The 27579-nt window shown below is 37.2% G+C and overlaps 1 protein-coding gene across 1 annotated transcript in view; it reads right to left on the bottom strand.

Moving 5' to 3' along the window:
* Nucleotides 1–226: 226 nt before the first annotated feature.
* Nucleotides 227–27579, bottom strand: part of MYO10 (myosin X) — a 253056-nt gene continuing 225703 nt past the window's right edge. Inside the window, exons 28-41 of the mRNA XM_036755560.1 lie at nucleotides 26292–26387; nucleotides 23483–23576; nucleotides 22735–22790; nucleotides 19794–19936; nucleotides 19312–19506; nucleotides 17762–17919; nucleotides 15544–15667; nucleotides 13483–13780; nucleotides 12236–12443; nucleotides 8449–8585; nucleotides 5657–5777; nucleotides 4279–4731; nucleotides 2648–2839; nucleotides 227–1749 (exon numbers count right to left, since the gene is read on the bottom strand). Of these exons, the coding sequence (XP_036611455.1) occupies nucleotides 1639–1749; nucleotides 2648–2839; nucleotides 4279–4731; nucleotides 5657–5777; nucleotides 8449–8585; nucleotides 12236–12443; nucleotides 13483–13780; nucleotides 15544–15667; nucleotides 17762–17919; nucleotides 19312–19506; nucleotides 19794–19936; nucleotides 22735–22790; nucleotides 23483–23576; nucleotides 26292–26387 (2386 nt within the window). The 3' untranslated portion in view covers nucleotides 227–1638. The remainder of the gene's footprint in view (nucleotides 1750–2647; nucleotides 2840–4278; nucleotides 4732–5656; nucleotides 5778–8448; nucleotides 8586–12235; nucleotides 12444–13482; nucleotides 13781–15543; nucleotides 15668–17761; nucleotides 17920–19311; nucleotides 19507–19793; nucleotides 19937–22734; nucleotides 22791–23482; nucleotides 23577–26291; nucleotides 26388–27579) is intronic.

Genomic DNA, 27579 nt, shown 5'->3' with positions numbered 1-27579 from the left:
TGTATTTAACTAGCATATAGCTAATTCTTTGCATTTCTTCTGCAGATCAACTAGAATTTCACTCAAGGTAGGCAGGAGGAACAAAGCCATAAGAACTGGCAATCTAGTATATGATATGTGTACTCTAAACCATGGAGAAATTAAACAAAACAAAACCAAACCAAGGACTACTTAAGAATCACCGCGGTTAGGTGTGCAGATGACAAAGACAAGATAAAAGATACAATAGGTTAACTAGGATCTTTTATTGTCAGACTTCCTTTGAGCAAATATGTAGTATTTCTTAAAGGCTGTGGTTTGTTGCAAAGGCCCAAAATGGCTTTCATTTATTCCCTTAATGCACGGATTCATCGCTGTTGATGCAAGTTTGCCTTATATTACAACTCTTCCATATAAAAATAAACGTCCCAAACCAGATTTTTTTTTTCTGGTTATAAACTGCGGATTTATTTACAGGTGTTTGTCAAGACCACTATTAAGAACGTGGGATTATGTATTTTAAAAAAATTAAAACAACATAATATAATTTCATGCTCCTTTAAAAGATCTCTTCCATTTTATAAGAGTTCCATCTTTTCCCCAATCCCAACAGAGTTCTTTTGTAATCTCAGGCCAGAGTTTTATATGATAGTATCCTTTAGAATAACATTTAATATTTAAAACTAAAGATCCCACATGTATGGCATATGGTATTGAAAACCGCATTTCTGTATGAGGGTAATGTATTAATACAAAGATCTTATCAGCTACCTATCTGTATATAACACAGCAGATACAGAATGCAGACTTGCTACATGGAAAATAAAACTGTCAAAATGGGGTTTAGAAATTCAGTAAAGACATAGGAAAATCTGGGATTCTGATTTATTAAGAAAACTGCCTTATAAAGTAACCATAAAATTGAAACAACTATAACTCTGAACTATTAAAATGTACAGAAGGACTGTTTACACCATTGCACATCATTATTCCCTTTGCTTTTAACGCTCATGAGAAATGAAATAAAATTAAGAGTTTATATAACATGCATGCATATGCAAGCACATCTACTTAGAAGAATAAACAAAAAGTTAAATGTCTGTGAGGAAGGCTGCCAGCAGCACTCCAAGAAGAATAGACAGTTCTGGTTCCCCTCCCTCTCCCTCATCCCCCAGATTCCTCACTGTACCACTAGCAAAGGAAGCCCGGCTGGGAGGTTAGTGCATAAGAGATGGTTAACTTCCCCTCTTCCATGTTTTCTTAACTCTTCTGAATGGAAAGAAAGGCTCTCTCATCAGGAGCACAGTTAAGGTCAATTAATGTTGGTTTACAAGGTGAAGGCACTTTTCGCCATCTCAATGGCAGCACACACACACACGCACGCACGCACACATAAGTATACACACATATTTAAGGCATGTATCATCTAAAAGTAATAAAGCTTTGGAAATTTTGCAGACCGTGAAGCTGACAGTTTAATACATGATTTTTAAAGTTGGCATTGGTAAGGACTTGTGGAGAAACCTTCCCCCTGCAAGGGTCTTCTACAATGTCCTGTGTAGCTTTGCTGATGGCTTGAATCAATCAGCATGTCAGAGCCCTTCTAGGCCAGAAGGTGATATGTCCAGATGTGAAAGTCCTGGTGATCGGCCCTGCTTTTCATCGGGAGCTCCCTTGACTTCCATGACTGCTCACAGATCGGGAGGTGCTGTAGCGCTTCTTCACAATCATGCTGATATAAGCTTTCATCAATTTGGCCACGTCCACTACCTGTCCAATGAAACAAAGGGAGTCCAGACCAGATGATGAGTTTTCCACAATGCAGCAACACAACAAACAAACCATCCAAAGATCTCCCCTATCAAATGAACATTCCAATGCTCATCATTTAACAAGAAGCAGTACGGGACCCAAGAATTGCCATCACTGACTCTTTACTTAGCTCAAGCTTTGTAAGGATTGTGGCAAAGGTCTAATTGTACATCATTAACTTATGTTGCCCTAAGTGGAGATGAAGGGAAAATCATGGTCATCTATGAAACATTCTTCCCACTGGTACTATCATATTAAACTAAACATGAAGCAGATTTTAATACATAAGTTGAAACAGGAATATTACAGCTCCAATGATATCAAAATACATGGTAACCCTACCTATTAATGTTAAAATCCCTATTTAACTGAGCATTCAATTAATGTTCCGAGGACATCAACATATGTGTTTCTTTTAACTTCTGACACTCCATTTTAATAATGGTAATAAAAGCACATGGAGAAAGTGACCCTGTGCCAATCATTTAACTTGAGCTCTGGTAAGACAAGTTACAGATGGGTGATTGCAGAGGGATTTCTAGAGTCCTCTACACCCATGAAATCACAGGTCTGTAGTTTTTTTACTTTTTATGTCTTCTCGTAAACATGATGATAATTTTCTTCTTGTTCTTTGCATAGCTCTCTCTACTCACAAACCGGAGTAACAATGTTTGCTCTTTATAGTACATACTAAAAGCGATAAACACGTGGGTAACTAATTAGAGCTTAATGCTGCATTTGTTTAAGATGAGATATATTGAAATACAGTGATCTGGCCAATGCTAACACAAAGAATCGTTACTGTTTAATTTCATCCAGGATGTTTATGATGTTAATATTTATTGTTGTCTCTTACCTCACTGGTTTCGAAAAGCAGTTCCCTCTCATCAACCACGATCTTGTATGTGTTGGCCAGAGGTGCCCCAAAGGACAGGATGTGTTCATACTGGAATACCTCTAGAGGCCTGCCCTCTCCACGTTTGTACACAGACACTGCTTCAGCACTGACTCCCAACCAGAGCTCTTGTGGAAAGCCACCTTCTTTGCACTATCGAAAAAGAAAATAATGTAAGAGTTATCGATATAGTAGCACTTATTTAAATTCTGTGATTCAATCACTTATGCTTATCTATGCCACGTTCTTTTAGGGCAAACTGGGAGATGAGATGAAGATTGCGTTTTACAAGGGGGTTACCGAACCAGCCATTTTGATGGCATGGCCAGACACATAAATTCAGTCAAACAGCCAGCCAATTCAAAGTACTGATTCAAATGATTCTTTTGGGGGTGGTGGTGGTGGTGGTTTGTTTTACTGAATTTAAGAGTTGTTTGACTAAAATTCACCAGTTATTGTGGCAACACAACCTGACTTGCCAAGATTCCTCTAGTGAACCAAGGAGCCAGAACTGGGATTAGAAGGTAGGGCTTCTGGCAGAGTCCACTGCTTTAGCCTAAGTTTTGCCTCAGCTCCTTGGTTAACAATTGTTCCTCAAACATAGTATCTACAGGCTAAGACCACTGAAGGGCATTTCCCCAAATCATTTTACACTTGGTAGTTTGGGCTTTTCCTGAAATAAATACTCTAAGCATGTCTAAATGATATTTGTGCATCATATTTGACATGATGAAAGGTCTTATTCAAATTATCTTTTGTCAAATTAATAACCTGCTCAGTTTATCGTTTAACATCTCTAACTCCCTTATACAGATGTAAAAGATTAGTTTCCATCCGAAATATACTGGAGATAATGAAGAGTGGATATGCACCAATGAGAACAATGTCTATGACAAGTTTTGAATACAAATTGGAAAGAGTTCTTGAACCAGTAACTTACTTTTATATGCTATTTTTTTAGACTGGAATTAAAAGCCTAATAGTTTTACATGGGACAAGAGGTAATTAGATAATGCATTAATTTACTCTGATGATAAACCAGATGATCTAGGATGTTAAGATATTTTAATTATAAATAACTTACTTTAATAAGATATTAAATGCCACTGGATTAATGTTAATGATGAACTACACGGCTGATGAGAAGAAAAAGAAGGATAAAGTACATGTATACAATTTGTGGAAACATTTAGAAGTAGGGTTTGGTTCTGTTTCCAAATAATATGAGTATATTGGAACTACTTGAAACTTCTAAGAGGAAAAAATCAAATGTTATTTTAGTGAATGTTTCTTCCCTCGTCCCTCATGAATTTGTCAGAAGTAAGGAATTTTTTTTAAAGTAATGAAGAAGAAAAGCTTTTACCCAGATCCACTAAAAGCGTATGGCAGACCAAACTCTCACATGATTTTTTTTAATCTACTCAAGTGTTATCCTTTATTAGTAGAATTTATTCTATTATCCTCTTCACCATGTTTCAAGTCCTTAGCTGTACACGATCCTATCCTATGCTCTCAACTAATCTCTCAGTTACCTCTTTTACCTGTACAGTATCTAGAGTCCTACCGTGTCTCACCACTCTCAGTCCCCTTACCTCCACATCAAAGAGTGTGGACCCATATCCTGGCCACTCTTTAATCAAGGTCATATACTTGGCCATGGCCTGCTCCTGATTCATTCCCTGTAATTTTTTCCATTTGTCAATGACACTGGCTCGAGCTGATGAGACTTCTTCCTTGATCCACATATCCAACATCTGTTCTTCTTCTATCTTTTGTCGGTTGACAGACCCTGTCCGGAAGCTTCTTCTCAGTGTTCCTTCTAAAAAGCTAGTGCGCCTCTTCTCCATCCTCTCCAAAGGTGAGAAGGTTTTAGTTGACTGTGTAATGCGAGACTTGAGTCTCTGCAAAGGATAGACTTCCTCCAAGGCTGGGACAGCTGTATGCATTGTATAATCCCCCTGAAGGTACTGAAGCCTCAAGGCGGCAAGAACTTGAAGGTTTTCTTCAGGAGCTGGATAATGACCTCGGATAACTGCTTCGTGAGCCTGAAAGTGATAAGAGGGCAGCTTAAGAGGCCTTATACTCAACACTGGCACATATTTAAGACATCTTTCTCTTTATCCATCTTCTCGCTCCAGACTAAACTCTGGAGAACGTCACTGTTAACTCCCTCCCTGAGGACTGTGTTGCTTTAACTGGTAAGTGTCTCTTCTGTCCCACTATATTCAGGATGGCCAAAGCCATTCATCCTGCCAACATGCATGTAATGCCTCCAACCCTCTAACTTTCAAGCTCTGGAACTGTACTCAAGGGAACACTACAATTTCTACTGGAAACGTGTGTCAATTGAGTATCTATCCTAAGGCTCCACTCACCATCTTTATGAACTCCCTGACCAAAGCATCTCTCCCTGGACACAACTCCCTTACATGTGCTGACTTCTCTTATTAGAATGTACGTTCCTTGAGGCCAGGGATCATCTCACTTCTGAACTGTATCCTTCGTTCCTAGTACAACGCTTTGCACATACTACATGCTTGATGACTGTTTTCTTTCATTCAGCTAAGCCGCTAGGTGGCACATTGGCGCAGAGCACTGGGCCTGAAGAAGACCTGAGTTCAAATCCAGCCTCAGATACTGCCTAGCAGTGTGAGCTTGGCAAGTCACTTAACCCGTTTGCCTCAGCTTCCTCGACCGTAAAATGGGGACAGTAATAACACCTACATCACAGCGTTGTTATGAGGATCAAGTGAGCCTATCTGTAAAGAGCTTAGCATAGTGCCCGGCACACAGTAGGCACCATAGAAATGCTTATTCCCTTCCATCATTCACTTACTGGTCAATAGTTTATTAGAACTATCCCTCTATATGACAAATTAGCAAGGTTTCCCATTCTTTGCTAGGGTATGAAAACTACTTGAAAACGCGCGCACACGCACATGCACACACGCGCACACACACACACTTTACCTGTTCAAACATAAATGCAAATTCCACACTGTCTTTTGGGACGTTATCTGTGTCCAAGAAGCAGTAAAGTTTGAAGTAGAACTTCCAGGGCAGGTCGCCAACCTCTGATGTGGCGGTGAGCCTGCAAGCAGAAATCATGATAGGCTTTTAGAGATCAAAATAATAGTCAACAGAGGATTCCTTTACTTAAGTTTTCTTAACGCTTTTGTATTTTTTGCATGACAATCATCTCCTGATATACCTTCCTTAGAATCCTCTTTTGTAAGGAAAAATTGTCCAGCAAAATCAATCAATGTAGCAACATGCTATATTGTGCTCATGCCTGGCACATTCAGAATCTGTAACACTCCCTTCACCACTCCCCAACCCCTCACCCTTGCTTTAGGGAGGGGTTTTCCCATTAGCTATTCTGTGGAATCAATATTTGATTTCTTTACTTTTAAATCAACTTTACATGGTTACCATTTCACCAAACTAACATCGTTGTCAATACATATGTGTATCTATTTATGAGACAGATTTTATACACACACACACATGACCAAATGGTGCAGTAGAGAAGAGCACTGTGCCTGGAGTTAGGGAAACTTGCGCTCTAATTTGGCCTTGGGTACTTCCTAGCTGTGTGACCCTGAGCGAGTCTCTGCCTTGGTTTCCTCAAATGTAACACACGGATCATAATAGCATCTACTTTGCAGGGTTGCTGTGAGGATCAAATGAGATGATATTTGTAAGGTGCTCAACAGTGCTGGGCATGTAGTAGGCGCTATATAAATGCTTATCCCTTCCCCTTCCTACTCCTTACTTAGTGAGACTTTGGGGACGCCCTGAATGTATGGCTTTAAGAGATATTGTCTTCTCATACATTTAGGTTAATGTAAGTTAATACAGAATTTTTGCATCCTGTTATCAGTTTTAAAAAAATATTTAAAAAATTTAAGTATTTCTTGAATAAATACTATATATTTAATAGCACTCTGTTAGCTACTGAGTAAGCAAAGGGAGGAATTACATGGAACAAGGATACTAAGACTACTTCTCCATTCCCTTTTTTTTTTCCTTTCCAGCTTCTTTAAAAAATAAAACACCTTAAAAATGTGCCTTAGTGCTTTAGCAGAGGGTGTGCATTTAGATAGTGGAAGGTGTTTATTTGCTCTGGAGAAATGACTTATGATAAGTTACGAGTCTGACTTACAATACTATGGGTGAGGATACCTAAAACTCAGGTTGGGGCTGGGGGTTTGTATTAGCCTATTAAGCGTAGCTTCAAATCTAATTAATACAGAAAACTAAAAATCAGATAATTACATAAAAAACACTTTTAAGAATCAAGAGAAGTATCTGTATTTTTTAATACTGTGCTGAGTTACAGGAAGACATGTGAAGGGTGAGGGGGAAGGAAAGGAGAATGAGAAGTACAAGTGAAGATGAACATTTTAGAAGCCAGAAAGGCAGTAAATTATAACCACTTTAAATCCAAGGACTGTTACATTTTTGTCCTTTGTATTTCCAAGTCCTATCAATGCCTTGCACATAGTACCTACTGACAGATCTCCCATTATTAGTCAAGAGGAACAGGGGAGCATTAACAGACAGAAAGATTAAATAAAAAGATATTCAAGGCTGACTGATGTTCTGAAGGTCCTAGATGCACCACAGGGTTCAGATTATTGAGAATTTTAAACTGTATTTACTTCATATTTGAATGAGTCAATCCCTATTAAGAGATTAGAAAATTGCTAGGCTGACTTTTCAAGTTTCATCCAGCCTAGGCCAGGGGTTCATAACCTTTTTTGGAATGTTTTTAAATGTACAAAATATAACGTATAGTATTATAAAGGAAACCAATCATATTGAAATAAAGATGTAATGTTTTCCCCCCTGTTAACTTTCACAAATCCCCTGAAACCTATCCACGGACATGAGGTTAAGAACTCTTCAGATGTTACTTCTGTTAGTGGTTCATAAATTTTTATCCAAATAAACATAAACCAGAGAAGACTATGAGACAATGACTTCTGGGGTATCCCACTCGAGTTGTTTTGTGGGTTGTGGTAGTGACAGTATAATTCCTGATTTATTTATTCTTGAACTTTACAAGATGAAGCTTAATGCTTTAGTTAGCTTCTAACAGAGTGAGTCCTTAACTTACAGAATCAAATAGGTAATTGTCAATCACAACTATATTATTATTTATAGCCCTTATAGGAGATATTACACTATCTGGGATACATTCCCATTCATAAGACCATATCCCTCCCCAACTCTTCCTCTACAGATCTTTTATATAAAATATTAAAGGTATGTAATATTGCCCTATTTAACAGATTTATATGCACATTAGAAAGTTTATATTGGAGTGTGCATAAGTATATCATAAGCGTTGACTAAATGATAGACTAAGTATGTTTTGAGTGTTATTTATGAAGAAAGTTGGTAACATTAACATCCCTTGGTTAGGAAAATAACTTCATATGATAATATATGGGAAAAATCTGAGTTGATACAGATTGGAAGACTTGCTTATTAGAGAAAAATAAAGAAGGCAGGAAAGAGTTGTTATGTCTCTTAATAAAAATGTCTGTAAATAACTATTTTCAAAATAAAGCACAATATTTACCCTCCCACTTACTTTCTATGATACAAGTGTAGCTGTATTTTATTTAATGACTAAGCAAATGGGATACAACCAACTGACAGACACAATGAATCAGAAGAAGTAAGATAACATAGATTACTATACATGCTAGTTCATTTTGGAATTGCTAGTGTGGGACTTTAAGGAGACTTACTTTTCAAACTTGGCTAAGACATCAGCCACTATAGTTCTGCTTTCAATTGCTTTATCGGCAGTCCCATTGTACTCAAACAGAGCAAACATGTTTCTGCTATCCTCCATGGCCAAACCTCTAATTAATTTTTCAACAACCTGAAACAAAAAAATTCAAAATTCAACTTGTTAGTGTCTCTGAGTTCTCTTAAGTTGTTATTTAAAAAAAAATTGTAATAAGTTAACCTTACGTGAAATTCAAATTAATTGGTACTTCCATTTAGAAGCAATAATATTTTTAATTTTTTGTTATAAGAGATCTTTGCTGGCTATGAGAAAGGAGAGGAGTATTTTCAGAAATGCAGGTGTTTTTTGCTGTAGTTCAGTTATGTCTGAATCTTCATGACCCCACGGACTACAGCATGCCACGCTTTCTCCACTCTCTCAAAGTCTGTCCCAGTTCAAGTTCATTGTTTCCATGACAGTATCTATCCATCTCATTCTCTTTTCCTTCTGCCTTCAATTTTGCCCAACATCAGGGTCTTTTCCAATGAGCCCTATCTTCTCATTATGTGGCCAAAGAATTTAAGCTTCAGTATTTGACCTTCCAGTGAATAGTCTGAATTAATTTCTTTTAAGTATTGACTGATTTATCTCCTTGCTGTCCAAGGGACTCCCAAAAGTCTTCTCCAGCACCACAATTCGAAAGGGTTGATTCTGTGGTGCTCAGATTTCCGTATAGTCCGGCTCTCACAGCCATACACTGGTATTGGAAAAACCACAACTTTGACTAAATGGACCTTTTTCGGCAAGGTGTTATCTCTGCTTTTTAGTATGCTGTCTGTATTTGGCACGGATTTCTTCCCAAGGAGCAAGCATCTTTTAATTTCATGGTGGCAGTATCTGTCTGCAATGATCTTTGGGCCCAAGAATATAAAATCTGACAGTGCTTTCATTTCTTCTCCCACTATTTGCAAGAAGTGATGGGACCAAATGCAAAGTTCTTAAGTTTTTTTGATGTTAAGCTTCAAAGCCTTTCCTCTTTCACCCTTATCAAGAAGCCTCTTAATTCTTTTTCATTTTCTGCCATCACAGTGGTATATTATGCACATCTGAGATTGTTGATATTTCACCCGGCAACCTTAATTCCAGCTTTTGAGCTATCCAGCCTGGCATTTCACATGACATACTCTGCACATAAGTTAAATAAGGTGACAATATAGAGCCTTATTGTACTCCTTTTCCAATCCATGTTTGTTTTTAACTGTTGCTTCTTGACCCATATACAGGTTCCTCAGTAGACAAGCAAGATGATCTGGTACCCCCATCTCTTTGAGGACTTGTCACATTTTGCTGTGATCCACACAACTTTAGTGTAGTCAATGAAGTAGAAGTAGATGTTTTTTCTGGAACTCCTTCACTATCTCTGTAATTTAGCAAAGGTTGGCAATTTGGTGTCTAGTTCCTCTGCTGCTTTGTAAAACAAACCTGCTTCTGGTAACTCTAAGTTCACATATCACTAAAGCCTAGCTTGTAGTATCTTAAGCATAACCTCGCTGGCCTGTGAAATCAGTGCAACTCTTCGGCAGTCTGGACATTTTTTGGCATTGTCCTTCTTTAGGACTAAGATGTAAGTTGATCTTTTCCAATCCAGTGGCCACTGTTGAGTTTTCCAAATTTGCTGGCTTATTGAGTGCAACACTTAAACAGCATCATCATTTAGGGTTTTAAATAGCTCAGCTGTAATTCCACTACCTCCCAAAGCCTTATTGTTAGCAATGCTTCCTTAGGCACGCTTGACTTCATTTTCCAGGTTGTCTGGCTCTAGATCGATAACCACACCATCATGGTTATCAGTGATGTTAAGACCTTTCTTGTACAATTCTTCTGTGTATTCTTGTCATCTCTTCTACTTCCAAGTTCCTTCCATTTTTGTCTTTTACCATGCATTTTTACATGAAATATTCCCTTGATATCTCTAATTTTCTTCAGGAGATTTCGTCTTTCCCATTCTGTTTTCTTCTATTTCTTTGCATTGCTCATTTAAGAAAACCTTCTCTCTCCTTGCTCTTCTCTGGAATTCTGTATTCAGGTGGGTATATCCATTCCTCCTTCACCCTTCACTTTCCTTCTTTCCTCATCTACTTGTAAAGCCTCATCAGACAGCCATTTGCTTCCTCGCTCTTCTTTTTCTTTGGAATTTTTTTTGTTGCTGTCTCCTGTACAATTTTGTGAACCTCTATCTAGTTCTTCAGTAACTTTTATCTATCTGACCTAACCCTTTACCCCTTAAATCTATTCATCACTTCCACTTCATATGCATAAGGGACATTTTTTAGGTCATACCTGTGCAATCTGATGGTTATCTCCTTTCTTTAACTGAAGTCAGAGTTTTGCAATAAGAAGCTCATGACCTGAGCCGCAGTCAGCTCCTGTTCTTGTTTTAACCTATTCTATAAGCTTCTCCACCCCCTTTGGCTGCAAAGCATGTAATCAATCTGATCTCTATATTGATCACCTGGTAATGTCCATGCGATGTCACCTTTCAGGTTGTTGAAAAAATTGTTTGTTATGACCACTGAGTTATCCTGATAAAGCTCTATTATTCCCCGCCCTGCTTCATTCTGTACTCCAAAGCCAAACTTGCCTGTTATTCTAATTATCTTTTGATTCCCTACTTAAGCATTCCAATCCCCTATGACGAATATGGTATCTTTTTTCGGTATTATTTCTGGAAGATGTAGATCTTCATAGAAGTGATCAACTTTGGCCTCTTTGGCATCAGTGGTTGCTGCACAGACTTGTATTACTGTAATGTTGAACAGTTTGCCTTGGATTCGAACAGATATCTTGCTGTCATTTTTGAGATTATACCTCAGTGCTGCTTTTATCACTCTTTTATTGAGTATGACGGATACTTCATTTCTTCTGAGGAATTTTACACCCCCTCCCCACTTCCTAAGTTCTGGAACCATAACCAAATCAATCACCAAATCTTGGAAAAAGTGCATCAATCTACCCCCAACTATGGCTCTACTGACTATCCCTGTAACTTTCTAAACCAAAATTCTTCTTACTCCTTGTTACAGAATGTAAGCTCCTTAAGGGATGGGACTGTCTCTATTTTTAAATGTGTATCCCCAGGGCTCAGCACATAGTAAGCACCTAAATTCTTCCTTCCTCTCTCCCTCCTTTCCTTTTTTCCTCCCCTTCTGAGGCAGCTGGTGACAAAATGGATAAAGCACTGGGCCTGGAGTCAGGAAGATTACAAATTCAATGATGGACTCTGGAGGGCTGTCTGTTACCTGCTAAATTTATTAACTTTAAGGAGTATTAGTAGTGACTTCAGTAGGTTCCTTGCAGAACATTTCCTGTATGTTGAAAACCATTCTGGATTTTATATTGCTCCCATGCTTACTTTAAGAGTAAGTGGAAAATGTGGTCATCAGCCCACACATTCTGTAGCTGTGGTCACTCTGATGACAAGCAAATATTTACATTTCTATGTAGATATGATATAATGAAGCTGGGCCACACTGTACAGTTTGTCAGTAATTCAAATTCTCTAAGTTACTTATTGACTCGGCAGATTAATTTTGAGAACATATTTTGCCAAGAGTTTCTATGTTGTCCTTACAGTTTTCTCTCTCCTTCATTGCTAATAAATATTTTGTCGTTGTGTGCATGCGGCTAACTTCAGGCACTCATTTCTAAATCTGTTAAACTGAGTATTTTCTATGGATGTATGACAATTTAATACTTTATACCTACACAGTAAAACCTGAAAACACCACAGAAGAATGTCTCACCTCTCCAGCGGTAGTGTGAGAGTTGATGGTGATCTTGCAGGATCCTCCACCATGGCAATAAACAGTAGATGTCATTTCCTGCCTATTAATCAGGGCTTCTATTTCATCCCGGGAAGGCACAAACTCTCTGCATTTGGTTTTCTTAAGAGATTCATAAACGAAGGCGGCATACTTTTCCATTTCTGTTCCTGGAAACTGCTCTCGTATCCTAGGAGACAAACACTGGCCTTTCATTACAAGTTTTAAGGAAAAATCTTAACGGAAGAATTGGTAGCCTGTGTTCTTGGAGACTTCACTTAAGATCTAGTAAGCCAGAGGCCCTCCAGAGGCCCCAAAGTCAGCACAGTAACTCAGTGGCACTGGTTACTGTTTGTGGCACGTGCCCAGTTTATGTGGATTTTGGTTTAAACAAGAGAAAAGTGACCAAACGTTTAAAGGAGTAGACTTTTTGTTGCCAGCTCACCTTTGAATCATGGCACTTACCCTTTAACACCTGAGGGTCTCATTCAAACACAAACACTCTTGTGGGGAAAAAAAACAAACCAAACCAAATAGCCTTCACCCATAGTAATATAAAGTAAATAAAAACCTGAATCGGATTTTTCTCTGCAGAATATGAAATGCCGATACATTTTTCTTATTAAGTGGCATAAGCATAGGCTACACTCACTGATATGATGTGTTGCCTGAAGACAGATGTGAGTATAAAAATTACATATTTCTAAGACTGTTGTTCTGCAATCTGCATCTTCTTGCCTTGGGGCCCTGAACACCCTTACCTCCCTCCAACTGCTTAGCGTTTGACTCCCGATCTCTGTGACTTCCCAGTCCAAAACTCCTCTCCCCTGCCCACCCATCCCTTATACAGGTTATTTTCCCTTATTAGAATGTAAACTCCTTGAGAGACAGATCTTTTTTTCTTTTTTTTTTTGGCATTTTGTATCCTGGGCACTTAGCATATTGCTTGGCACAGAGTAAGTACTTAATAAATGTGGGTTTGTCTTTTTTTTTTAATTAGTATTCATTCAGGGAACTTCAGAACCTGGCAAAGGTGAGCTTAGGCAACTTTTTCAGGGCTTTCCATCTTGTTAAGTTTGAATAAATTACTGCATAAATGAAAATGATACCTGCCTTCAACTCTTATTTGGATGGGACAACAGGGAGATAAAATAAAAAAGTACTTAATAACACTCCCCTGTCCATCCCCCCCCCCAAACCATTCTAAATAAGACTTTTTCTGCCTTTACCTTTTCAGATGGAACTTTAGGTACTTAAGAATACCGCGACTGGGCAGGAAGGTACAGCTCAGGCAAGTCAGAATCTGCCAGCTGTACAGATTCCCAACACTGCCTGGGTGGGGCACTTTGTTGGTCTGTTTGATAAGCTGGCAGTAAAGCTCATCTCGGAGAGGTCGGAGGTCATGTCCAGTCTGAAGGATGCCTTGAATAATAGGGATAGGATCTGACATGGACTCAAGTTGCTGGAGAGAATTGAATATCTTGATAGCTTCATCCTGAAGAGTTGTATAGCCTTTGTCTTTTAGCACTAGGAAAACAAAACAAAAAATAGGAATAATTTTTTAAAAGTTTTGGATGAATATATGAATTGAGCGGCAGACAAATGATGCGGAAGGTGACAAGAACAGGCAAGGCAGTTGTGGTGAAAAGCATGTTTTGATTTTACAGCTTGGGGCTAGGGTTCAAAATCTGTCTTTGTGATCACTACCTGTATGTCCTTGGACAAGATACTTACCTTCTCTTAAGACTAAATTTCCTCATCTATAAAATGGGAGAATTGGACTAAATGGCCTTTGAAGTCCTTTCTAGCCTCAAATCTATGATCCTGAGCAGAGAGCTTAGATTATTTTTTAGGAAAAATGATAAGAATAAGTATTTCAGGTGAGTTTAACTCTTAAAGATGCAGATAAGTAACCTATGGATTAGATTTTAAAATAAATTATGTATCCAATCTCTGTTACCATATAGCTTCATGTAATTCATCTATTTTTCCACAGTATTATCCTAGGATGACAGATTGAGAGGTGGAAGGAATCTTGTAGGTCATCTAGTTCAGCACCTTCGTTTCACAAATATGGAGACTAAGGCCCAGGGAGGATAAATGACTTAACCTAGGTCACACAAGTAGGAATTGGCTTATATTTAGTGTCTGGCTCTGTACTGATCTCTTCAATCTCTTCTTAATAGTTTTTATACAACCTTTCAGCTCTCAGTATCCCTTAGCCTAGCACTGGGAATCTTAACCTGAGGTTTGTAAACTTATCTTGAAAAAATATTTCTGATAACTGTATTTCAATGTAACTTGTTTCTTCTGTAATTCTGTCTTTCACGCATTTACTAACACTATGCTGAGGAGGGGTCTGTAGGCTTCACCAAACCACCAAAGGGATCCACGACACAAAAAAGGTTAAGAACTCCTACCAACAGCAAAGACCTCAGGTTTTTTTTCCACCTTGTCTTAGCTAACTAGTGAGACAATCTCTGTGAAGAACTATTTAAGAATGCAGCATAAGGCAGTTTTCACTGCTACTATTTAGAAGTGAATCTGTCCTCTCCTTTCAGAGTGCTTCCTAAACCATATTAGAAATGAGTATGGTCCTATCTGAGTAAAGTCTAAAAACGTCAGGTCAGTTCTGAAGAGTAGACTGTTGGTTCAACAAAAAGACATTTCTTGTAATACTGTGCCTTATTCTCAAACATTTGGAACAACACAGCAGCTGAATATGTTGCCATACCCTGCATCATATGAGTCTAAAGACCCCATAAGATCATACTCAGTTTAAGACCTGGCTCTAGTTTCTTTTGGATTATCATAATTTCCAATAAGGGAAGTATCATAAACAACTCTGATGCTTAGGCATCTAAATTTACATTCCCAGTTTCCTTTTCATTGTTGAAACTGGCCTCTTTGCTGATCCCTGAACAAGGTACTACATTGCCTAACAATGGGGAGTTTTCATTGGAATTCCCTAGATCTGTAATGCTCTCCCTCCTCTTTTCTGCCTGATGGTTTCCCTGGCTTCTTTCAAGCCCCAGCAAAAAGCCCACCTTCCCCAAGAAGCCTTTCCTAATCTCTCTGTTGTTTATTTCCAATTTATCCTGTGTATCTCATTTGTACATAGCCTCCCTCAATAGCCTGTGAGCTCCCTGATAGCAGGAATTGTTACTTTTCTTTGTATCCCCAGGACTTAACCCAAGGTCTGACACATATTAAATATTTAAGGTAGTGTGAAACACACAGAGAAACACACATACTGTTTTTGAACAGTCTATATTTAAGACTATACTTACAGTTTAGATTTATGTCCCCATAAGGTAAGGGCAGAAGTGGTGAGTGCAACGGATGATGAGTATAGCGCAGAATGGGGTTTCTCTTGTAAATTTGCTCTACCACATCAGAATTCAGGCAGTTTTCCTTAAAAATATTTTTAAAAAATTAATTATGAAAATTATTTGCATTTTATTACAAAGAAGTACACTAAAGAATACAATGTATGGACTTTTTTTTTTTTAAAAGAGGATTCAATCATTGCTTAGAAAGTCTTTGAATTGTCACAAGATCAGACTTAAATTACTGACATTTAAAAGCACAAATAGAGAAATGATTTGCCTTGGAAAACTAATTCTCAATATGAAGTTTTTCTGAGGGAACTATTTTCCTTACTTTTAACTTGTAAGTATTTCTCTAAAGCATTTCTAACGTCATTTCCAAGAGCCTGTACTCTTTAAAAAGTGGAATGATCTGCTTAGAAATTGGTAAGTGACCATTTAACCAAATTAATGTTTTTTAAAAACTGCACAACTTCTTTCTTCAAATAAATCCCCACCCAGCTCCTTAATTTTTTACTGGATATTCTCCCAAACTGTAATGTGTACAGAAAGGACATCAATAAAAATGGATTCAACAAAAATATAGTTCCCAAGCAACTAAAAATTGAATCCTTTCCCAAATACTGTTTCACATTCATGCATTACTAACTTTCCTTCCTTCTAGAGTATAAAAATATGCTGGCAAACTACTACATAGGTATTTTCATCATGTATTTATGCTGCTACAATACACTGTTACTTGGAGCAATGGAAATCCAATCATTTTTACTGCTTCAGTTTTAAAAAGTGGAGAAAAATCCAACGAATCACTCCAATGTGTTAGGAGACTTTTCTATTAATATTCTTTTATCAAATGTTATTCCTTTTATCGAAAATGTAAAATGGAATGAAAATCACTGTTTCTTAAGTAATTTCTTTCATTATAAATCTAAGTTCACTGAAGAAAAGGGATAAATGGGGATCAATATTTAAAATTAAATTCAAGAGACCATTTGACTTTCATTACTCTTTGTCAAAGACCTTCAAAAATAATGACTGCCACTGACATTAGCAAATCACAAGTTCTAATAATAGGATTACTAGTCCATGGATAACTCTACAAAATTTCTGTGAAAGCTTCCAAAATTCCTGGCGTTTGGCTGTAAAAACCCTTGGACCATTTTATTACTTCAGAGACGGCCCACAAGAAAGTGAAATATAAATATAGTAGAAGATTCTTTTAATTAGCCGTCTTTAGGTCCACTGGAATGAATGGGTTGATTTAGGAGCTGATAAAGGGACCAGCCCCAAAGGTTAAGTTTCACTAGGTTCCCATTAAGCCACTAGCACATCCTCTTTATTTTACTTTTACAAAGCAATTAGGCCACAAACTTGTGTTTATTCACTATTATTTTCACGTCTTCCTTTTAATATTTCCCCACTTCAAGAAAGACAATGAAAATAGCTTGTTCAAAACAAAGAAATGTAATTAATGTTCAACTTTGGTTTAGAAATGGGTTAGAAAATAATTTTGTATCTTCCTTCTGTGGTTGTATTTCCACATCTGGGAAACATAGATAGTATTGATTTCATCCATTTGACCTCACAAAAATGTTAGGCTTTTAGAAGAAAGACTTGGCTCAACATAACTATGAAAATTCGTTTCTGGCCTGATAGGTCCCGAGGTATGGAGGGATTCTCTCAAGTTTTAAGTAATTGCCCTTGGAGCAAAAGGTCGTGTATTGAATTGGGAAGAAATACCAGTAGTGCTTTGTAACCCAGAGCTGATGAGCAACAGCTGAAAACAAAAGGCCTTCCAAACACCCAGTGTGGACTTCTCTCCTTGAGAAGTCCACAGATTGAGTACCTACAGAACTGATGATGGAAAATTTCACACCATATTAGAGAAGATGTGCCTGGCAGATCTCATACTCTGATATCTGTCCAATATCGAAGGCCAGTTTAGCCGGTGTGACAGTGTTCAAATCCCCAAAGTATGCCAATTAAAGTCTACTTACAGTCTATCTTGTCTAAAGAATATAGATTCTTGGCTGAAAGATGGAAATTCAGATAAAAAGTAATTTCATTTTCTTATTCAATCCATCCATCCATTCCAACGTCTCTGATCAAAGACCAGTAACTGAGCACCAATGAATAAGATAAGAACATAAATCAAAATTCTGTTGTGTGGCTATTTTACCTTAATATCCTGGATCAGCTGTTGAGTAGGAGTGTCAATTGGAGCTTTGGTCTCAGTCACATTTTGTATGGCGCTAGACCACCGGGTGGCCTCGTTGAGCAATTTGGTGTAGAGTCGGTAACAGTGCTTCCGTCCATAGACAGTGACATTCCAATAGCCTGAAGTATCAGAGAACACAAAATTACAAACCTCTCTGAACCAAGCAGTCTGCCTTGAGTTAATACTTTTTTTGGGAAAGCCATCATTGCAGATGTGACTAAGGGCCCTTACTCTCCCTCTAAAACTGAGGCCTATGCTCTTGGGAACACTGTGACAGTTCTTCCCTTGGGTCCTTAAGAAGTGGGTGATGGACTTTCCCTTCAATTTCTCATTTCCTTTCCCTTAGACCCACTTTAATAAATGCATAAGACAGGCAAGTTTGTATGTATGGATGCTGCTTAAGTCTTTTTCTTCCTCTTCCCTTCCCACTCTCCTTCAAACTGTACTCTTGAATTAAAGGCAAAAAGAATGAAAAGAAGAAAGATGATCACCAAAATTAAAAATAAATAAAACAACAAAGGCAACCAGTCCTCTTCCCCAAACCCAATCTATCAAAAGCAGAAAAGGTTTCTTCTGGATGCACTTATGCATCTTGCTGGGACTGTGTTTGCTTCATGCTCCCATGTACAGTTAATTATAATGCTATACATTTTTAATGAAGATGAAAGAGCAAACACAAGAACGGAGATGATTAAATCTCACTGCAAGATAATCTGCAAACTCTTGCCCTGTCTACTATTTCTCCTTCCAGCAAAAACTGGAGCACATCTACAACCGACTGCTTCCTGAAAATAGGCAGCACTGTTGTATACTTAGTTTTCTAGTGGAAAAAAATTACAAAACTGCAGTTTTGTAATTCAATAATTACTCCTTGGCCATGGCAATGTATGAAACTCAATGTATTCCTTACATAATATAACATGTAAGAAACTGAATGTACACAGAGCCAGACATGGTATACCTAAAGAAAAACTGCCAAGACTTGCTTCAAAACAGCACACTATTTTTACATCACTCTGTTAACTTAAAATTAATTACATCTTGGAGCATATACCATTAACAGGTATAATAATCATAACTGATGCTTAGGGGAAGTATTTAGAATTTTCAAATCTCAGGAAAACCTCATCCATTTCTTTTCCTACCCTTACATGAACTTTCCCACAACTCATACAAATCAAAAAAAATCTTCATTTATTTCAAACTTTTATAATATATATATAAAATATTATATAATTTTATATAAAAATAATAATATATAATATATTATAATTATATTATATATGATATATAATATATATAATATAATATTATATAATATATAATACATTTATATATGTATTTTGAATCTTATTCATAGTCAAAGCCACAGAAACATAGTCTACGAAGATGCAAAAGGCAGTAAAGAAACTTCTGGAGAGAAAGACTAGACTGAGTAGAGCCCTTTGAGAACAGAAACATTGTCCCATGGTGGTTTTAATGAGAGGTCAAAATGTAAATGAACCAATTACCTGTTTCTTTGAAGATTTTTTCATCAGGTGGGACAACAGAACAGAGGCTATTCAGGACTAGGGTGCCCAATTTCAGAGCATTCTTCTCTGAGCTTTTGTAATAATCCAAAGAGTTGTGTGTTAGAACAAACCAACGCTTCTTCAGCTTGAGTGAAGATACCTTGGGGCTGTTTTTTACCTCCTTGTGTAACCATCCTTGCGAGAAAAAAAATTATTCATGTAGTGAGAATTAAAGGCCTTTACAATCATACAAAATATACTAAGTACAAGTAAGGTCACATTCACACATATGGTCACATTCCTATTTTACAGCTTAAAATTACTTTTGCACTTTCTTTTGTTAATAACATAACTTTTATAAGACAGAATAAAATGAGTGTCAAATTAACTTTTAAACAGTGTCACATCAAAACATTATCAAAGAATACTTTTATAATGTACACGGTGCTTTGGGAAATATTTTTGCAATCCATGATCATTACCTCTCACGATAAATTCTTGCCCCTCAACCCGGGTATCTCCTTTTGACCTCTGCAGCAAAGTTATCCAGTGGTGCATCTCCTCTGGTGTGTCAGCATTGCAGTGGAGGACCCGGTTAGCAGTGATGATCACAAATGAATTAGGCCTGTGCTCAGGGAAGAGAAAGTGGAAAAATCTATTAGCTCAACTGTCAACATAACCTTTGTTTGAACCACAACTAAAATGACTCTTTCCTGGCTTACTAATCACAGGTATAAACATTACTGTGCTATTTGTATTTTATATTAAAGGAAACACTGCTCACTTTTGGAGCATTTATTTTAAGCTTGATTAACCTTTACACTTGGAGCAACATTATTCTGAAGATTCTGGGAAGTGAAAACATTTTTTAATGCAAAATTTTCCAAATGAAAGTTTGGTTAGTTCTGGGAAAACTAAATAAAGTGACTTTTGGGGGGAAAATGATGATTTTCCAAAGTCAACTTTTTCTCTGCCTCTATTGGGTTATATTATTGTGGATTAGTAACATAACAGGAAAAAGTTAAGAAAGTGAAATGTCTTGGTATCATTTCAAAGCATTCTGCCAGGTGTATTTCATGGCACCACTGGGAGGGCCAGGAAGAGGGAACACAGTGACAGACTATCTGTTCCTCTTGTCCTTTTATATTCTAGAATATTTTGACTCCTAAAGGCCTGTATTTCTACTGAGAGCCTCAGAACCTGTTTGTTATGCCAGCAAATGAGTCTGGATTCAAGTAGTTTACATATTTTCAGAAAGAAGGAAGTTATTTCTTTAAAGATATTAGTGTCTAAAGAGGTAGAAAATGAGATGCTATGTTATGCATATCCTTAATATACGCCATTATTAGTAAATTATTGTAATATATATAGCTCATCATGTTACTTTTTTATTACTATAGATTTCCTTGTGCAGGATTAGTATCTTAAAGGCAAAATGCAGCTAATAAGGAAGTATCTAAAAAGGAAAAAAACATGCTATTTCCAAATTTCTGAAGTGAAGAAATATGAAATAAAAAGGGAATTAATTCCAGAATACAATTTGTAATACAAAATTGTTTTAAATATCTGGATTAGTATTCAAAAAATAAAATACTTTGCTCAAATAAACAATTAAAATAATTGACTGAAACCTCCCTAGTGAAGAGAGCCTTACACACACAGTCAGTGATCAGTGAATATCTGTTGAATGAGATATCATAGATTCAGTCTTGTACATTCAATTTAGTTTTTATAGAGCACTAGGGACTATGCCAGGTCCTTTCCTTTAATTACAATTTAATAAGATCTGTAGATGTCAAACAAACCTACAACATTTTTTAAAAGCACAGCAGATCATGTATTACAACATAGTAAATGCTACAAAGTTTAAAGAAGAGAGAGAAATGTGAGCTGGAACAGTGGGGACGAGTTCATGAAATGGTGAAATTACTAGTAAAGCCGCACGAGGGAAGAAGATCTGTCTTATTTCTTCTTGGTATCTCCCCAATGTTAAGCACTATGCTTGGAACATAACATAACATGTACTTAATAAATGCTGACTGAATTTGACTTGAAATTCAGTGTGCCGTAGAGGCTAGAGTGGAATTCAAAGCCTGGACGACCTGGGTTCAAGTCCTGTGTTCAAGACACATACTGGCCATGTGACTGAGCAAGTCCATTTTTCAGAGCTCGAGACAACCCTCTAAGGGAATAAATAAGCTGCAGAGAAGGGATCTTCTCATCCCTGAGCTCCCTATCCTGAATGTGACCTGAGGACAGACAAAAGTAGATAAAAGTTTGTACAATGAGCAAACATACAAAATCGCTGAGAAAACTGAGGGAGGGCCTGGAGAGCAGCAAGTGGGAGATAAGGCTGGATGGGGAGAGGGAGCCCACATTTTGAAGGTTGCCATTCGCCACAACTCAAAGAGGGCATCCCAACATAATTCTTAAACTCCTCTAAAAATATCTCGGTTGGTTAAGAAATTATAAAATAAATTCCAATTCACTTTTCTAAAGATATGTTCTTAGAAAAGAATAAATCTCATTTCATCTTATTTCCTGAAATTTTATCTAGGTATCCTAAAAGAAAAGGCAGTAGGGAAAAAAGATGACCATAATGTAAAAACCTACAGAGTATCTCCTCTAAAGAGCACTTCAGAGTTGATTCCAAGCACACAAAGAATGTTATATATTCCAAAGAAACTTTTTCTTTTAAGGGGGCTAGAAGACTATAGAGGTTAATGTCCTATGTTACATAAACTTCATTATTTGCTCATAAAAAGTTTTTAAAAACTCATTGTCTAAAGGCCAGGGTGGATGGAAAGGTGGGTCAGGAAAATTTAAAGCAGTATTTCTTCCACAGTGGTTTTCAGTGATTTATAAACCCAAATTCAATTTTACTCATGCCCAAATGGAGATTATTTTGCTCGCACTATATTGAAAATCTAAAAAGTTAATTGCTCCTTCCCTACTGTTTTCCTATGAAACACAGAAAATTACTGCCTGATGATACAGAAAAGGAAGCAATGGGCACTGCAGTGGCAGGGAGGCAGAAGGTCTGAGTTTTGAGTCCTAGATCAATGTGACAACGGCCAAACCAGAGCATCTTTGAGACTCAGTTTCCTCACTTACAGAGCTGAAATAAAAATATTTATGCTACTGCCCTCACAAAGTTACTGTGAAGAACACATTTAGCGAACTTGGAAACCCAAAAGAAGGGTAGCCGTTATTGTTCTCGACCCCATGAAATTATTCTTTAGATCCCTTTGTTTTCAAGCAAGCCACACACACTGTATATACTGACCCTGACATTATTTCATCATTGAGTGAGAAGAAAAACTGGTCATATATGGAAAAAACTGAGACAGGAAAAAGGAAAGTATATTTTCAAGTTTATTAAGATATGAAAATAAGATTTAAAAAAGTAACAGTTGAAATTACCTATCCGGGTTGTCAGAAGCACACACAGAATCAATCAATCCCACATCCAAAGTGCCCTACAGGGGAGTATGAGAGAGGCAATTAGTCAGGAAAACATTAAAGTACATCCACACAATAGTTTGTATATTTGAAATCATATGGCTCTTAGCAAAAAATTTAGAAAGACTCCTCTTTATACTTTGTTAACTGAAAAATAAAAACATCTCCCATTCAAGAGGCATTTCCGTCTTCAGAAATCAGCCATAACCTCTGTTCGGTACTAAACTCAGAGTGAAAGTCCTATTCCCCAAGGAAAGAAATTCTGAAACTTTTTAGAAGCTCATCCTTGCAATCTAATCATGGTGATGAAGGGGAACTTCCTGATTAGCTTAAACTGCATGCCTCTTTTATGAATGGCCAAAAATAACGGCTAATGGGTTAGCATTGATTTCAGGCATAGGGAAAAAAGTCCTAAGTCCAGCCTCTTTGAAAAAAAAAATTGTTATATGTTTTTCTAGTTCATTCTGGTTTTTTTTCCTTTCTGCATGACTGTTTAGCCATCAGTTCTACTTATTACCTGCTAAAGTTACAGGTCCATCATTAAAGAGAATGATAAAGCAGTTGTACCATCTTTGTATGATGTTATTAGCCCTCCATGTTCATTAAATAAAAGATACTATTCTTGTTTTCTTTTATTTCCTCCCTAGTTTACCCTAGCACTCTTAATTTCCTCAACCTACATTAGCTGCTAAGCAAAGCTTTCGCTCACCACGGCATTTTGTGGATTTGCTTGCTCATCATGCATCTCCCGAATCTCCTGGTCTGTGGATGCATGGACTTGACTCAGCACACTGAACCAGTGACTGTAAGAAGGAAAACAGTGGGTGTCATTTTTTAAAAGAAAGGTCAAAGTCTGAATTTATAAAAAAGGCTAACCTACAAGCAACCTTTTGGAAGGGACTTCTGATTTCTACTTGGTTATGCTACATAGAAAATCACAAGCAGCAACTTATGCTTTTTGGCTAGTTCAGGAACAGCTGAAAATATAGTAAACAATTTTTTTTAGGCCCCCTATAGTAACAACTGTTGGAGGGTAAAAGACTCCCGCCCACAAGAGATTACTCAGTATAGCAGGAAATACATTTAAAGGAAAAAAAAAAACACATGCTCATCCCACATAATTAGTAAACTTGATAAGACATCCGTTAGTCATTCCACTGAAAATTCTTTTATCAAATACATTTATTGGACTGTTTTCTTTGAAAATGAGTATAAAATGAACCGGCAACAAATGAACATTTGTATAATATAAAAAGAAGGGATGAGGACGCTGAGCATCTTTTAAATGTTCAGCAATATTATTGTAGGATAGCCATTTTGCAAAATTGTATCCCGGGCCATGAGTTACTGTCATATGATGTTTCTAGTCAATGAGTCAAACTACATTTCCATAACAGAGCTAGAAGTCTAAAGTTATTGACTCAGTCAGAAAGCACATCTCTCATTTCATGTTACAACACAAAAGTTCCATAGACCAGATTCAAATTTAAAATGTTTTTCCACTTAAATTATCATCAAAAGCAAAAAAATAAAAGGAGCATAAGCTTTTCCTTCTGCCCTTTTATAGTACAGAAGAAAAGGAAAAAAGCATCTGAACTAAGTGAATAATTAGTTTTGAGTGCCTTACAATTAATTTGTGCCTGTAGGTAAGAGGCTGTGGGTAAGTAGTATATTTCTTCCTGGGAGATAAATCCATATATGTATGTAAAATTATCAACAAAAATGTAAATGAGAAATACTAGCTATATGCACACACAAAGGGATAAAATGTAAGCATCTGTATTGATATTTCCTAAAGGAAGGATACATTACAAGGAGCATGAAGTCTCGAAAGACATAAGCTCTCAACAGTAATTAGCTCAATGAATTCCTGGCCTAATCGAGAGGCAAAATTTCCAGATAACTGATTTATGATGCTCCAAATGTCTCTACACATATGTAGGAAAGCACATGTGCATTTCAGCTTTAAGCAGCTAGATGAGTATTTTCAAATATTTGAGATGACAAGGGAACGTATTGTTCTTTCATAGTCTTTAGACAAGACACTGTTCAAATTACCCACATTTCTTCCTCCTAATCAAATATAATTTGGGACTTGAAAAGGGCTGAACAACAACTATTCTATGCACTGGTCAGTGGAAGAAAGGAAGCACTTGGATGAAATATCCACAAGGTTAAATTTAGCTGATTCAATATGGTACAAAGCAAACAAGGGAGAGCTGCCAAGGGTAGGGGCTATAATTCCACTGAGAAGTTGTGGTCATTTTTGTTATCCACAAGAAACCACATGCAGTCTCCAGGGCCATGAAATGGAATTACAGGACCATAATTCCAAGTTTGTTTGCTTTTCTATTTTATGTATAATTTATGGATCTAACTGAAGTTAGAGTCTATTCCCATGGGAAGATTTTTTTTCCCCTGCTGTCTTTCCCCTTACTGCTGCTGCCATGGTGCTATGTCAACTCAAGATTTTTTAAAAGGGCAAGTGGTAGGGTGAGGCCCTGAGAACTTGTCACACTTACAGAAATCATTTTCAAGTAAAGGGGAGAAAAAATGTAGGACAGGGGACGTTATACTTAGGAATTATAAGTACATTTTTGGACCTTTACTATCTACTATCCAGACCATACTTGTTTCTAATGCAACTCAGAAAACAGCATTAAAGGGTAAGACAACTCGCTTCTAAATCGCAGCAATCATACTGCCTTATTCTTTGTTTTTAGAAGTCTTTATTTTGAAATGCGCAAAGCTCTTTCATAGATTATCTCGCTGGTTAAGCAGGAAAAGGTTGATGAAGAACTGAAGTCTTTGAGAACGGCAGGAGTTTTTTTGTGTCATGGACCCCTTTGGCAGTCTGGTCAAGTCTATCAACTCCTAACTCGGAATGTTTTAAAATGCATAAAATAAAAGACACTGTATTACTAAGGAAACCAATTATTGTGAAATACAGTTATAAAAAATATAAGGAAAAAAATCAAGTTCATGAACTCCAGATTGACCCCTCTGACATGAGCTAAGTCAGTCAGCAGTGCACCTAGACTGCTGCCTTTCAAAAGTGCCTACTAAAAGTCTAAGTGGGAAGGTTTCTACTATTGCAGTCCTTGTACTAACCTACAAACAACACCCTACTTTTTCATCTTTTCTATACTGATGCATTAACATGAAAATAAGATGCTAAAATTCCCCATATTTATCATAATTTATATGTACTGTGTAAGTTAAATGTCCTTTTACAGTAATCCTTATCTTCTCCATTGGGAAGCAAATCAAAGCTGCCCCTTGGCTCCATACCAAGATATAGAGGGGGTAGAGACTGCTTTCCTGCACGCCTTTGCCCAGTAAGGGTTTTCCCAGGCATGAAAATTCATGTTTTTTTTCTCAAGTATTCATTTTCCTTAAGTCCAGTTAAATATTGACTCAACTTTTATATGACCATTAGAAAAAGTAATCTATATGACGCCAATGGTTCCAAATAGATAGGGATTTCATAGAAATAAAACAATAATTCAGACTCTCACCTAGCATCTTCTGGGGATTCAGCAATCAGATGGAACACTCTGTCAGCCATAATAATGTCTATTCCATTCTCTTTGCTGGTGTTATCTATTATCTCTCTGAAATGAAAAATGTAATTGATTTTAAGCCAGGAGTACTGCAATCTTAAAAATATTTAACAAAAGGTAATCTAGGAAATGAGTTGGAAATAATAATTTCAAGAGAGATTTCATGTTTAGTCATGTTTATTTCTGATGTCTTAGAAGTAAAAATGACAAACCCACAATTCATACTATGCCATATACAAGGATAATTTTCAGGTACTGATTTGCTTCTAATACAGTGGATGAAGGACATGTAGAATCCTACTGCACTCCTATGGAAGGTGTTGTTGAGGATTTGAGGCTGTGATAAGGCAGAACATTTTTCTATACTGCCTTAAGAAGACTCCCTAACAAAGAACACAATACTACTCCACGCTTAATAAAGTTGTAAAGGTGAGTGGTAGTAACAATCGTAATCATAATAGTAGTTGACATCATAGCACTTTAAGGCTTATAAGATGCTTTACATATGTGGTCTCATTTGATGTTTACAAAAACCCTGTGGGGTATGGTTTATTATTACCATTTTATACATGGGACAACTGAGCCTGAGGTAGGATAAGTGACTTGCCCAAGATCACAACGCTAGTAAGTCTCTGAGGCAGGATTCAAGCTTGGGTTTTGCCCCAAATCCAGCCCTCTATCTACAATTTGCTGTTGCTTCAGGGTAGAAGTGGGACAATGTGAGATCACTCTGGTGGCCCAGGAGACAAAACCAGTCACGGGAAGGTCGTAAGCAAAACTGGAAAGCTGGTGTAAACTGTCTCTGGCTTCTCTCCATCTCTCCTTTCAGTGACTACTTCCTTGGTTACTTAGGTTCCCCTCGGGTGGAGAGGCTCTTTTCTAGCCCTGCTCACCTCTGCTAAAGGAAAATCTTGCAACCATCTGTAAAACCTTTTCTTGGGAAGCATCCTTTGTGGTAGAAATAGGGGTTCCAGTTCTCTCCCCTTCAGGGAGAAAGATAGATGGTGATAGAACAAGGATACGGGAAGCAGAAGAAGAAAATGGATTTATTCTGAAAACATCTCCAGGTTGTCAAGTTCCCCCTCAATTTAGCAATTAGCAGTCTGGCTTTTGGCAGTCAGGAGACTCTGAAAGTTATATGCTGAAGGGAGAAATTGTTAAAAGGAACCCGACCAACTGTTCCACTCATTCACACCATTATTGCTGAGTGCAACTAATTGTGCTTCCAATTGGCTAATTACGA

This window comes from Trichosurus vulpecula, chromosome 1, assembly GCF_011100635.1.
Source record: "Trichosurus vulpecula isolate mTriVul1 chromosome 1, mTriVul1.pri, whole genome shotgun sequence".
Classification (NCBI taxonomy): domain Eukaryota; kingdom Metazoa; phylum Chordata; class Mammalia; order Diprotodontia; family Phalangeridae; genus Trichosurus; species Trichosurus vulpecula.
This window is presented reverse-complemented; position numbering and strand designations above follow the sequence as displayed.